This window comes from Labeo rohita, chromosome 11 (assembly GCF_022985175.1).
Source record: "Labeo rohita strain BAU-BD-2019 chromosome 11, IGBB_LRoh.1.0, whole genome shotgun sequence".
Taxonomy (NCBI): domain Eukaryota; kingdom Metazoa; phylum Chordata; class Actinopteri; order Cypriniformes; family Cyprinidae; genus Labeo; species Labeo rohita.
Window position 1 is genome coordinate 7,475,770 of NC_066879.1, and position 14,095 is coordinate 7,489,864.

At 36.5% G+C, this 14,095-nt stretch overlaps 1 protein-coding gene across 5 annotated transcripts; it reads right to left on the reverse strand.

Annotated features, from left to right (window-relative positions):
• Positions 1 to 4,059: 4,059 nt before the first annotated feature.
• On the reverse strand, positions 4,060 to 12,571 carry elavl1b (ELAV like RNA binding protein 1b). Of its 5 annotated transcripts, none has more exons than XM_051122664.1 (8): positions 12,412 to 12,571; positions 11,796 to 11,861; positions 11,015 to 11,077; positions 10,688 to 10,865; positions 9,301 to 9,404; positions 8,353 to 8,506; positions 8,038 to 8,263; positions 4,060 to 4,678 (listed from the first exon to the last, which is right to left on the reverse strand). In XM_051122664.1, exons 2-8 carry the CDS (start codon positions 11,829 to 11,831, stop codon positions 4,354 to 4,356), a joined length of 1,086 nt encoding a protein of 361 aa, XP_050978621.1. In that variant the 5' UTR covers positions 11,832 to 11,861; positions 12,412 to 12,571; the 3' UTR covers positions 4,060 to 4,353. The 5 variants fall into 5 exon arrangements, with proteins under 5 accessions (XP_050978621.1, XP_050978620.1, XP_050978623.1 ...); XM_051122663.1 differs by having other exon boundaries at positions 10,688 to 10,868; XM_051122666.1 differs by lacking the exon at positions 11,015 to 11,077.
• Between the last annotated feature and the right edge of the window lie 1,524 nt (positions 12,572 to 14,095).

The following is a 14,095-nucleotide window of genomic DNA, read 5'->3' on the forward strand; positions in this document are numbered from 1 at the left end:
TTTCCCAGCTGACACGAAATCTCAATTGGGCTAGGGGGTTGAGGACCACATGCCCTGTGTGTGCCAAACAACTCTCGAGAGTGAACTAGAATAATGGCTTATTAATTGGATGCAAGCACATGATTCCACCAGTGAAGCTCCATTACAGAATTTGATCTTTTAAGAGGAAATTTGTTCTCAAAGATCGCCGCTGAAGCACGCTGTGGTACACTCACAAAACTTAAAGGGGTCATTGGATTCCCATTTTCTACACGTGAATATGACTCTTTAGGGTCCATAATATGCTTTGATTAAAATTTCTCAATGGTAGTGAAAAAAAAAACACCCTTTTTACCTTGCAAAAATTCATAAAAGAACCTTATACTCACGTCTTCTCAAGGTGATGCTGGATCACAAATGATTTGCGCGAACATAGACGCATTTAGGTAAATCATGGACATGTTCCCTTCAAAAATGAAAGTAACTGCAGCGGCTCAGATGTCGGGAGTAAATGATGACTGCTTGGATCATTATTACATCCAACAACAGAACACCTTAATCGCTTAGGAGACACTCTTGTCTTCCCCTGCTCAGGTATCAAAACAATGGCGGGCAGTTCACAGCTCACTCAGGACTAAGGTAAGACAACTGTGTCAATCAACTGTCGTGGAAGAGGCCTTGGTCTGTGTGGCGTCGCATAGCCCAAGAAGCTGAGAATGGTCTGATTTGTGAAAGACATTGTTATTTATGGGGATTTAAAAAAAACACACTTGACCGTTGCCGACACACATTCATGTAAAAGTGAATTTTGCATCCGATGACCCCTTTAACTATGTGTGGATGAGGAAGAAACCGCTGCCTCCATAAGATCCAATGACAAGGAGGTCAAGAGGTGAATGAGGTGCCGCTTCTCACAAAGTGACGCTGCATTCAGGTCCAAAGAACAGAATGAGTGTGCAAATGCCATGCTAGCCTATTTATACCTGGTTATTTGTATAGCTGGCCACACCCCAAATAACCAGGTATAAATAGGCCAGCATGGCATTTCCTCACTTGTTCTGTTCTTTGGACCCAAATACAGCGTCTCGTTGCCATTTTTTTTTTTTTTTTTTGCCAGTTTCCTTGGCCTTTTCTAAATGATGTAAGAGGTGTCTGGGCTACCAAGTGCAACCCCTAGTATAGGACTAACACAAAGTGAAAGGGAACCCTGAATTTGTACATTTGTAAAAAATTAAGGGATGTCGCTTAATAGATTATAATCAATAAAGCAAGCCATTAAAATACTTCTCCTAAGCAGACTGAACACTATCAGGTAATAGAAAAAAAAAAAAAAAAAAAAAAAAAAAACACTGGTGTAATTATTGCTGCAGTCAAACTGCAGCCACAAGGGGGTGCTACTGGATCTAAATTCATTAGAGCTTTCTGTTACTATTGCTGTCACAATATTTCTGGTAATTTTATTAATTTGTCATTTGTAATTTGCCACAAAATGTTTAAGAAGTCTGCATACAGTGGGTCTGACAGACCGTCAACCAGATTACCTCACGACTATATGAATGCTAGTGCAGTTTTATTGCTTTAACTTGTTTACTCACCCAAAAGCAATTACAAAAGCAGGATTATACTGTCATAATTGAAAGAGTTCAAAAACAAAACAACCAAACTTTTGCACTCAAACCCTTGTGACCCCCTCATTTTCATCTACATTGACCAAAATTATAAACGCAATACTTGTTTTTGTTTTTCATAAGCCCAAAGATCTATGTCTTTTTCTGTTGTACACAAAAGGCCCATTTCTCTCAAATACTGTTCACAAATCTGTCTAAATCTGTTAGTGAGCACTTCTCCTTTGCGAGATAATCCATCCACCTCACAGGTGTGGCATATCAAGATGCTGATTAGACAGCATGATTATTGCACAGGTGTGCCTTAGGCTGGTCACAATAAAAGACCACTCTAAAATGGGCAGTTTTATCACACAGCACAATGCCACAGATGTCACAAGTTTTTAGGGAGTGTACAGTTGGCATGCTGACTGCAGGAATGTCCACCAGAGCTGTTGCCCGTGAATTGAATGTTCATTTCTCTACCGTAAGCAGTCTCCAAAGGCATTTCAGTGAATTTGGCAGTACATCCAACCGGCCTCACAACCGCAGACCATGTGTAACCACACCAGCATCCTCACCTCCAAGATCGTCTGAGACCAGCCACCTGGACAGCTGCTGCAACAATTAGTTTGCATAACCAAAGAATTTCTGCACAGACTGTCAGAAACCGTCTCAGGGAAAAACATCTGCATACTCGTCACTCTCATCGGGGTCTTGACCTGACTGCAGTTCGTCATCGCAACCGACTTGAGTGGGCAAATGCTCACATTCGATGGTGTCTGGCACTTTGGAGAGGTGTTGGTTTTCACTGTACAGGACAGATGGCAGACAGCATGTATGGGATTGTGTGGGTGAGCGGTTTGCTGATGTCAACATTGTGGATCGAGTGGCCTATGGTGGCGGTGGGGTTCTCAATATTTGAGAGAAATAGGCCTTGTGTTCATAGAAAAAATCTTAGGTCTTTGAGTTCAGCTCATAAAAAATGGGGGCAAAAACAAGTGTTGCGTTTATACTTTTGGTCAGTGTAAGTCTACAAGCCTATTTTAATGCGTGTACTTCATAGGACTTGTGCACTAGATCCCTAAAAAGTAACACCTTAACCTTCCTAAACCTTAAGTTTGTTAATATCAAATTCTTGTTCAAAATCTGTCTCATCTGCTTAACTACTTAAATATGAGAAAACTCCATGCACTAATATAAAGCAGCTAATGCAGTGTAGTAAGTTTGGCAAAAAATTATCAGGAAATGAAAGCGGATTAATTCTTCAACATTTACCCATTATGAACACTTAAACTTAGGCTAACTGGAAGGCTTTTTTACCATTAATTTTAGAAATACATTTAGAATCATAACGAAAGTAACAATACATTTTTACGACAAAACAATGGCATTTATTTGAATGAAACACATGGAACATCCTGCTACAGGACTTCAGGTCACACTACCAGACCCAAAGCATGACGTGTACAATTACCAATGTCAAACCTACTGACAAATGAACATGCACACAAGTATAGTGCTGATCTGCAAACCGGATGTGTACTAGTACTGTGTGATATCTTGAGAACAATTAAATACAATTCTTCACCTCTGTGTGGCTTTACATGACTTGACAAGGTCTCAGAAAGCAGATTCAAATTTCACATTAAAATGTACAAAGCTGCATTTCGGGATCGACTAAGTACAGAGTAAAACACTACATTAAAATGCATTATTAAGGTTAATTCTGCAAGCAAATGTGTAACTGAACACTGGTCTAACCAAATCTAGACTGACAACTTGACGCCATGTGCCTACAAACCCAATCCTATCAGACTCGAATTTATCCAGAAACGTTCACGACCTTTAACACGACATGGGGAGTGAAGTCAACGCTGCTTAAAAAGATCATGTAAAAACAAATTTTAAAAAGCACCATCTGAATAAAAAACACAGAAAAAACTTAAAAAGAAACATGCTTTTAAATGCAAAACAAACTTTAATATTAAAAAAAAAAAAAAAAAAAAAAAAAAAAAAAAAAAAAAAAAAAAAAAAAAAACTGCAGTTGAAAAACAGAAAGAAAAAAAAATATGTAATAATAATAATAATAATAATAATAATAATAATAATAATAATAGATTGACATCCTAGATGACAATACTTGCGGTTTTAGATTTTTACCTTCCAAACAGGAAAACTAAAACACTTAAAGGCATATGCTTTACACTCCAAGTTCTTTGGTCCTTCCAACGTTTTTTTTTTACCTTCCAGGTGGGTGAGCTGGAGCACTGAAGAATTAGACTAGTCACTATTTACAAAAGTCTAGAAGATGTGGGGAGGTGTAGTTTGTACTGACAATAAAGCTAAAAGCTTTCACATTATAATATAAGGAAAACGGGACCAATAAGTCCAGCGTGATTAAGGGAATAGGGGTTAGAAGGAAAGAGAAACAATGCCATGATATCGTTAAGGCATCGTAACAGTGTTTATAAAAAAAAAAAAAAAAAAAAAAAAAACTGATCCTTCAATATATCTCAAACTTTTCAATTGTCCAGAGCATCACAAACGCCAGGCATCAGGGATGCAAAATCACCAATGCAATATTCTAGTTTTTGCTCAACCCTGAAGTAAAACACTAGGACAAACTTATTTCACCCCAACACAGATGTATGAATATGTATATGTAGACAGTCAACAATAACTGAAATTTTTAGAACAAACCTCAATTAACTTTCAGGTTCTCTTTTGACACACACAAAAAAAACCAAAACAAAACAAAACAGTCCCGTTACTTGTGAGACTTGCTGGTTTTGAACGACACTTGTAGGACTCGGTCTCCCATGCGGTATCCATTCAGGCTGGCGATGGCCATTGCTGCCTCCTCGTAATTTGTCATGGTAACAAACCCGAACCCTTTGCATTTGTTGGTGTTAAAGTCACGGATGACCTTGACGTTGGTGACAGCTCCGAACGGACCGAACATCTGCCACAGGATGCCTTCATCTGCATCTTGACCCAAATTGTAGATGAAGATGCACCATCCAGAAGAAGAGCTGCCTGACACATTCATACCGGAGGCACCGCTCATGTGGTCAACGCTCATGGGTGAAAACCTGCCAGAGTAAAAGATAAATCAGGTGGACATCTCTAGTAGGGTCCTATGATTTACACGACACGGTCTGAATAGCAGAACCCAGTCAAAAAAAACAAAAAAAAAAAAAAAAAGAATTTACTGTATAACGCAAAATGTCACGTTTGTCAAAGTTTGGATGAATTAATCAAAAGTAGGTCATTACACTTAAATCAAATCTTCATTTACTACACAGACTGACGTCATGTGACACTCGCAGTGATTTCAGTGTCTGCCATCTCACCAAATGAGGACATACAGTGGGTACGGTAAGTATTCAGACCCCCTTAAATTTTCCACTCTTTGTTATATTGCAGCCATTTGCTAAAATCATTTAAGTTCTTTTTTTTTTTTCCTCATTAATGTACACACAGCACCCCATATTGACAGAAAAACACAGAATTGTTGACATTTTTGCAGATTTATTAAAAAAGAAAAACTGAAATATCACATGGTTCTAAGTATTCAGACCCTTTGCTGTGACACTCATATTTAACTCGGGTGCTGTCCATTTCTTCTGATCATCCTTGAGATGGTTCTACACCTTCATTTGAGTCCAGCTGTGTTTGATTATACTGATTGGACTTGATTAGGAAAGCCACACACCTGTCTATATAAGACCTTACAGCTCACAGTGCATGTCAGAGCAAATGAGAATCATGAGGTCAAAGGAACTGCCTGAAGAGCTCAGAGACAGAATTGTGGCAAGGCACTGATCTGGCCAAGGTTACAAAAAATTTCTGCTGCACTTAAGGTTCCTAAGAGCACAGTGGCCTCCATAATCCTTAAATGGAAGACGTTTGGGACGACCAGAACCCTTCCTAGAGCTGGCCGTCCGGCCAAACTGAGCTATCGGGGGAGAAAAGCCTTGGTGAGAGAGGTAAAGAAGAACCCAAAGACCACTGTGGCTGAGCTCCAGAGATGCAGTCGGGAGATGGGAGAAAGTTGTAGAAAGTCAACCATCACTCCACCAGTCGGGGCTTTATGGCAGAATGGCCTGACAGAAGCCTCTCCTCAGTGCAAGACACATGAAAGCCCGCGTGAAGGACTCCAAGATGGTAAGAAATAAGATTCTCTGGTCTGATGAGACCAAGATAGAACTTTTTGGCCTTAATTCTAAGCGGTATGTGTGGAGAAAACCAGGCACTGCTCATCACCTGTCCAATACAGTCCCAACAGTGAAGCATGGTGGTGGCAGCATCATGCTGTGGGGGTGTTTTTCAGCTGCAGGGACAGGACGACTGGTTGCAATCGAGGGAAAGATGAATGTGGCCAAGTACAGCGATATCCTGGACGAAAACCTTCTCCAGAGTGCTCAGGACCTCAGACTGGGCCGAAGGTTTACCTTCCAACAAGACAATGACCCTAAGCACACAGCTAAAATAACGAAGGAGTGGCTTCACAACAACTCCGTGACTGTTCTTGAACGGTGTTCCAGGTGTGAAAAACTTGTTGCATCTTTCCCAAAAAGACTCATGGCTGTATTAGATCAAAAAGGTGCTTCTACTAAATACTGAGCAAAGGGTCTGAATACTTAGCACCATGTGATATTTCAGTTTTTCTTTTTTAATAAATCTGCAAAAATGTCAACAATTCTGTGTTTTTCTGTCAATATGGGGTGCTGTGTGTAAATTAATGAGGAAAAAAATGAACTTAAATGATTTTAGCAAATGGCTGCAATATAACAAAGAGTGAAAAACTGAAGGGGGTCTGAATACTTTCCGTACCCACTGTAAATACATGAACATAGACTAAACATTTCCAGAACTGCTCTGAAGTTTCTTCATGAGCAATTTACAATTTCTTTTGAGAGAAACTATCATATCATATACAAACAGAAATGTAAAGGTATTCACAGCAAACAGTCCAAATTAAAGGTTTGGTTTAACTTGAAGACTGTTTAGTAGAATGTATGTAATACTATTACTACCACTATTATTACTAAAATTGTTAAAACTTTATTTTATTAAGAAATAAATCACATTTCTTTCAACATTTAACTTTGCCAAAAAATAAAGTTGGTTTAATTTTAATTTGATTAAAAGACCAATTAAATTAATATTTTATGTCTTCACTTGATAACCAGAAATATTTAAATGCTGTAAAAATAAAATAAGAAGTTAAGTTGTTTTTTATGCATTCTAATAATTACAGAATTCATAGGGCCCTATACATGTAATGAATTGATGCTGAAATGTATAAGTTTCATAATTTAAATTAATCAGACTTGTTTTTTGATTAGTAAACTAATTTAATCATAAAAAAAAGTCCAAATTAAAACAGAAAAAAAAAAAAAAAAAAAAAAAAAAAAAAAAAAAAATTTAAACGGAAAAGTTGAGAAAAAATAAAAAAAGTGAGAAAAAACAAACAAACAAAAAAAAAATGCTTGATTGGGCCCTTAACATGTAATTTTTTGGCTCAAGTTTTAATAGATTGATGTTAAACTGCATAATTTTAATTAATTAGGCTTGCTTTTTGATTAATAAATTGTAATTTAACAACAACAAAAAAGTAATTAAATTAGAAGTTACATTAAAACTGAAAAAAAAAAAAAAAAAAAAAGAAAAGAAAAAAAAAAAAATAAACAGGATTTTGAGATAATCGAATACTTGAATAGAATCGAGGAATTGTTGCAGCCCTAATTTCTTTCATGTTTTAATTTTAACAGTAACAGTGTTTGCCAAAAATTAAAGTTTAATTTTCATTTGATTAAAAGATCAATTAAATTAATATATTAAGTCTTCATTTGATAACCAGAAATATTTACATGTTGTTAAAATATTGTAAAAAATAAAATGTAATAGATTAAGTGGTTTTATGCATTCAAATAATTAGACATGCTTAAACAGAATTCGGTAACAATAAAACAGAAGGTGAGAGAAAAATAAAACACTTCATAGGGCCCTAAACATGTAATAAATTGTTAAATGTATAAGAGTCAATTTTATTAATTAGACTTGCTTTTTGATTAATAAATTGTAATTTAATCATTAAAAAAAAAAAAAGAAAGAAACTAGACACATTAAAAAGGAAAAACTGAATTTGGAAAAAAAAAAAAAAAAAAAAGGAATTTAGAGAAAAAAAAAAAAAAAAAAAACTAATTTCAAAGGGTCACCTTTATTTCAGCTGGTTATTGATCGTAAAAAACATTTGTTTTTAATTTTGCGTTTGCATTATATTGCATTGGTAAAAAGGCTCTACAAACTTTTATTAGTTGTGGCTGCCAGATTTTAAAAGTTTAAATTTCCCAATCAGAGATTTTTGTAATCTAGAATCTCTGATGCAAAAATGACAACATATGGACAACAATAAAACTACAGGAAGCATATTTGGCCTTGTCACCTGAAGCGCTGTGCCTGGTGATGAACAGGTCCTCCAAACCGACGGGATTGAGTGTGGTACAGCTGAGAGAGCAGCTGGGAATTCTTGGTCTGGTTTGGATTGGCAGCAAACTTCACTGTGATTGGTTCAGAGGCACCAGCTGGTTTGGATCCATTAAGATCCTTGATGGCTTCCTCTGCTTCAGACCTCTTATCGAAACGAATGAATGCAACTCCACGAGACAGACCTGACAAGTAAGAAACCCCCCCCAATATAAGTTAAGACCCAGAAAACATTCAAGATGGAAAACTGCAGAACACAGGATAGAATTATTACCAGAGGCCTGATCAACTAGTACGCGGGAGTTTATGATACGGCCATACTGGGTAAACATGTCCTCTACATCCTTCTGCGTCATGGTCTTGGGTAAACCGCTGATGTAAAGGTTGGCATCTTTGATGCTGTCAGAGCTCGGCCGGGCGAATGAGACCTAATTTAAATGGAGAAGAACTGCGTTAAAAACCACTTTATTAATTCATTCTAAAAGAAAATGTATTAAGGCATCATGTTTGCCCACATTACGGATGAAACAATGTATTTCCATTGTGTATCCAAAGCATTACCTCACATCTTGAGTTTCACATATGAAATAAAAATAAAAACAAATCCAGAAAAATAAAAACACTACAATGATATTGTGTACTTCATATAGGTATAAAACAATTTTTAAAGCCTATGTGTGCAAAACAAAAAATAAAAAGACAAATTTTCAATTTGAATTAAACTACAATGCTCAGAAGTAAAACAAACAAAAACAAAAACAATAATAAATAAAATAAAAATGTCTGGGACTTCAGTGCAGGGCTTCTGTTCGGCACAATTTCATACTCAAGCAAATGACAACTCACATTTTACCCTCCGTTTTTACACCACAAACACACAAGAGAAATAAAAAAAGCAGATTTTGATCTTCAACTCCAAAATAAAAACGTCACTGACTTCAGTATAATTCTGTACCGAAATTAAACCATGCTAAGTCAAAGACAGCCAATCATACAGATTACAGAAGCAAAAGTCTTGAGACATCAAATGTCAGGAAAAAGAAATTAAACTGAAAGAAATGAAAGTTAAACAAAAAAATAAATAAAGGAACACATGAAGTTGTTCATTCCTTACAGAAAGCAGGCAGGACTGGAACACTGTCCTAACTGCTTTGAGTCTAGTGTACCAAGATGGCATCTATAATTTAACACATGGATACAAAAACACCTCTTTGCACGTTACCTTGATAGTTTTAGACTGTAGTCTCAGGCCATTGAGTGTATTGATTGCCCTTTCTGCATCACTAGGGTTAACATAGTTAACAAATCCGTACCCTAAACTGTGGCCTAGAGAAAACAAAAGGGAAAAAAAACAAAATAAAAATAACAAACGTTCGTCCACATCCTGCAGACTATTCTCTCTGCACAAAAGAAACAATGCAAGCTATTCTTGTGAATGACAATCGTAAAACAAAAACAGTTACATGTTCATCAAAAACAAAGTTTGACATCAGGCAAGAAAAAACGGTTAGGATACAGAAATAAAAACCAAACATCAAAAACAGTCTTCACAGAATAGTTTCTAGGACAAAAACAAATACCTTCCTTCACCTCCTTAAAAATAAAAACAAAAAACATTAGTAGGCATTTATAAATGTTTAAGTAAATAAAATACAGAATGTACATTCAACATCATAACTATACATCATGTTTCTAAATTCCATAGAAAGTGGGATGCTGTGCGCAAGAAAACAAAACAAAAAAAAACAAACAAAAAAAACAACAACACAAACAAAAAAGTCAAAAGCTAATGGCATAGATGCATGAAGATGGCACCAGACTGACATCATTTGGCCTCCCCGGGTACTCCATACGTCTACTGGAAATTGATAATTGTCCTCAAAAACAATAGGAAAACAAAAACACCAACCAAAAAACAAAAACACAATCCAAAAATAAAGCACATTTGCTTATACACTTTGCACAGAACAAGACAGGATGCCCACACCATTTAAAAAAAAAAAGTTTGTCCGAACTCCACAACAAAAAACAACAACAAAAAAAAAAATTACAGAAAAACAAATGTGCTTGACTTCAAAGTCAAATCAAAACTTAGCACACTGTGGGAGGACTCCAAGTCTAATCAAAAGCTCAATAATATCGAATCGGACCAGTACCATCTTTACACCTTTTCAACAAATATAGGGGGGCAAAAAAAATAAAAAACAAACAAAAAAAACAAACCCAAATGAAAATCTGTGAGCAAAACGTTTATTGGAGCATAAAACATACCACAGTGGACAGTGAAAGCTGCCACAAACCTGACCCAAGCTTCAATAAACTGGTCAAAAGAAAATCAAAGATTTGCCTTAACATCAAAAAAGGAAAAAAGAAAAAAGTAGTACTTCAAAATATTGAAAAATAAAGTGCATTCCCTATAGAACTATGAAAATAAAATATTCCTCAGCCCAAAACCAAAAGTGACTTTTTGAGGGAAACAAACAAACAAACATAAAAAAAAAAAGTGTTGGAAATATAGACAATAACTGAAAATTTAAAAAAAAAAAGCATTTCTCTTCATGTATCAATCACAGAAGAGAAAGCCGCTGGCTCATTGTGTTCAGACGTACCTGCCATCTTGTCTCTTATGAGTTTGGCCGACTCCACCTCGCCAATGCTGCTGAAGAGACTCCGAAGCTCCTCCTGACTCATGTTCTGGGGCAGGTAGTTGATGATCAGATTGGTTTTCGCATCACTCGGCTCATCGCCCATGTGGTCCTCGTAACCGTTCGGCATGTCGTACACTTCCTGCTTAAGAAAAGATTATGCACTGTAAACACACCGTCAAACTTACACTAACTAAAACCTAAATAAAAAAAAAATAAAAAAAAGGGGCACGTAGAATGACCAAAAATATCCGACATCAGTCTACACACAAAAATAATGGCCAATTTTACCTTTACTGAGCTGCCACCCTTGTGTGAGTCTCTGTCATTACCCTGGTTCTGAACCTCACAAACCTGCAGCAACAAATCAGTTGCAACATGATATAAATATAGGCCTAGTAACACCACGCAGTATATATCTAATTGCACTTCTTGCTAACTTAATTCCTGTCCTTTGTACTATGCACTTTGACTATGTGTTTAAAGTTTTCACTTAGCTGTAAACTGATAGTTTTAATTAAATTCGAGCAGTTCAACTTTGTATGCTGTCCCAAGTGATTAGTTAAACCAGTAATAATAAACTTCCTCAACTACAGGTAACCTTTTGATATTTTAGCTGAACATTTTTCTACTTTTTTTATTTTGTGTCATGCTGAAATGTGTCTACACTGCTAAAGTTTGCCTGTTATCCATGTTGTGTGAATAAAACAGATGCTGAAACTGTCCAAACACATCAGAGAAGCGCTAATTAAACATCACTTCTTTGGTCAATAACTTCAACCCTCCAAAACTATTTTGGCCATAACCAGTTTGTTTTTGCAGTTGCAAACAAATGTACTCTTACAAACATTTCTGTGTATACCACTTGACATTTATCCCATATATCAATCACATACATTAATGAACACAATTAATCAAAACGACTGTTCAATGGGCAAAAAAAAAAAAAAAATAATAATAATAAAAAAAAACACACACACAATATATATTGATAGTATATACTGATTTGTTAAAAAGGTAACTCACCATTTCACTGAAGAAATATAAATAAATGTAGATAATAAATACTTACTTTCAAATACCTAATGTGTCCTCTTCTGACGGCCATGTAGACACTTTACAGCTTCAAAATATTAGTCTGAAAAAGAAAAGAAATCGTAAACAAGCTTGTAGTAAAAATATATTCTCTAGTAGAGAGCCAGTACAAACGCTGCCTCTTTATGGCCGTACATCGGTTTAGATCTTTTCAAATTCCCTGTGGTTGCAAAAAAAAAAAAATTTTACTCAAGTCTACCATTTACAATGAAATAAACGTTTACTCGTCGACTTATTTCCCTACAAACAAAAACGAACGCAAAACAACAAAGAATAGCTAAATGTATGCATGTGTGCTAGGCTAGGCTAACCGAGCTAGGGTTGCGCGGACAGTTACAAATAAGTAAATGCACAATTACAACATTGCAATAGTGCTATAACTCACACATAGATTGGTTACATTATTACCTAAACGCATTTTACAAATTATGATGGTTTCAACGCTGTAGGCCGCTCTTTTGGGGCCTGCTAGTATCAAAGCTACAAGCGCACTAGTGAGCGTTTGAGAAAGCGTGCAATCCCCACATTTTTTTTTAAATCACAGAATACAAGAAGAATGGCATAATTTTCAAACACAAATACATATTTTTTACCTTCGTTTCCTTTGTCCTTGACCGTCGTTCTAGCAGTGGGAGTCACAAATCGTGTAGAGAACAAAGCGGAGATCTGCTCTACCTACTTCGCACGCGCCGATCTCAACCCAAGTCGGGGGTGCGTTCGGGTGTCTGTCTCACGCTCAAACGGAAGTGAAGCCACACCTCCTCCTGTCTGGAGGAAGAGAGAGATGCTGCGGAGTCACACCCCATCTAAGCACCATCCATAAAACATCACACGAGCTTTTTTTTAAAACATTGCCAGTTTTTTCCTGCAGCGATGTATTATGTTCGATAAATTATTTAATATAGCATGAAATATAGAAAATTTTAAACACATCTAATGTCTGTATCAGTACCCCACTCCTCTTAAAATGGCGATTACCTCAACAATAAACTATCAAAATTATGCCACGGTTTTCCTCTTTATTTCTAAAGAAAAGTTTGACATTAAAACGTATTTATTTATTTACTAAATATGTATCGTCTTTCTGTATCCACCTTTTTCCTCTAAGAAAGGGCGTGGCTTTTTATAGATTTTATGGGTCAGGCTTCTGGTCTCATCTGTCTCCAGCTATTTTAAGCTGTACAAAACAGCTTGTTTTGCTGCTTGATATTGCAAATTAGTGTGTCTTACCATGCTATTTTAATGTATTATCTTAATTGTGAGCACCCTGGTTTGTAGTGCAAACAGTTTTACCATTTACTACACGTTGTTATTTATCTCAGGAGTTGGTCAGTTACCGGATGCGCAGCCATATTGCCGATACTCGGATGTAAACAACAGCATCCATTGCGCAGGTAATGTACTACTGCTAATTTATGCTGTTTAAATCACAGAAAAAACGTGTGGAACCTGCTAAATCGTATAAAGAAGGACTTAGTAAGCAGGAAAGTGTGCAATATTTAAAAAAACAAACTTAATAGGTGGTAAAGATACATAGGAGCAGTATTAATTAAAATATTAAAGCTGCAAGCAGCGATGAAGGGGCCCTCGCACCCGGGCTCATCGCTGACCGGTGGCTTTAGGAAAACTGCAAACGGTGGGCAGTATGCTTTTAATACAGTAAATATGGGAGGAATATGTCAAAGTCATTTATATGTGCCAATCTTCCTGCTGCCAGCTGGTGGCGCTATGCCTATAACTGAATATTGGAATGTAGATGTGTTTAGGCCAGCACTTTTATCAGACATATGAAGTTTGGTGCAGATTGAACATGATATGCTTGAGCTAGTATAAGACGTGACATATCCTGCTGCCAACAGGTGGCGCTATGATTATAACTGAATATTGGCCTTTAGATGTCTTCAGGCCAGTACTCTTACCAAACATGTGAAGAATGGTGCAGATTGGACATTGCATGTTTAAGTTAGTGCAAAATATGTAATTTCCTGTTGCCAGCAAGTGGCGCTATGATAATAACTGAATATTGGCCTCTAGATGTGTTCAGGCCAGGACCCTTATCGAACATGTGAAGTTTGGGGCAGATCGGACATTGTATGGCTGAGTTACAACAACTTCTATTCCTATGGCGAAACATCGAACTTTGTCAGGCCGCCACGGACATGCCCTTCAACGAAAACTCAAGATCTTCACAATTTAATGTCGCAAAGGTCTTTAGATTAGGCTGACCAAATTTGGTGTTGATCTGAATAAATCTCTAGGAGGAGTTTGTTACAGAGT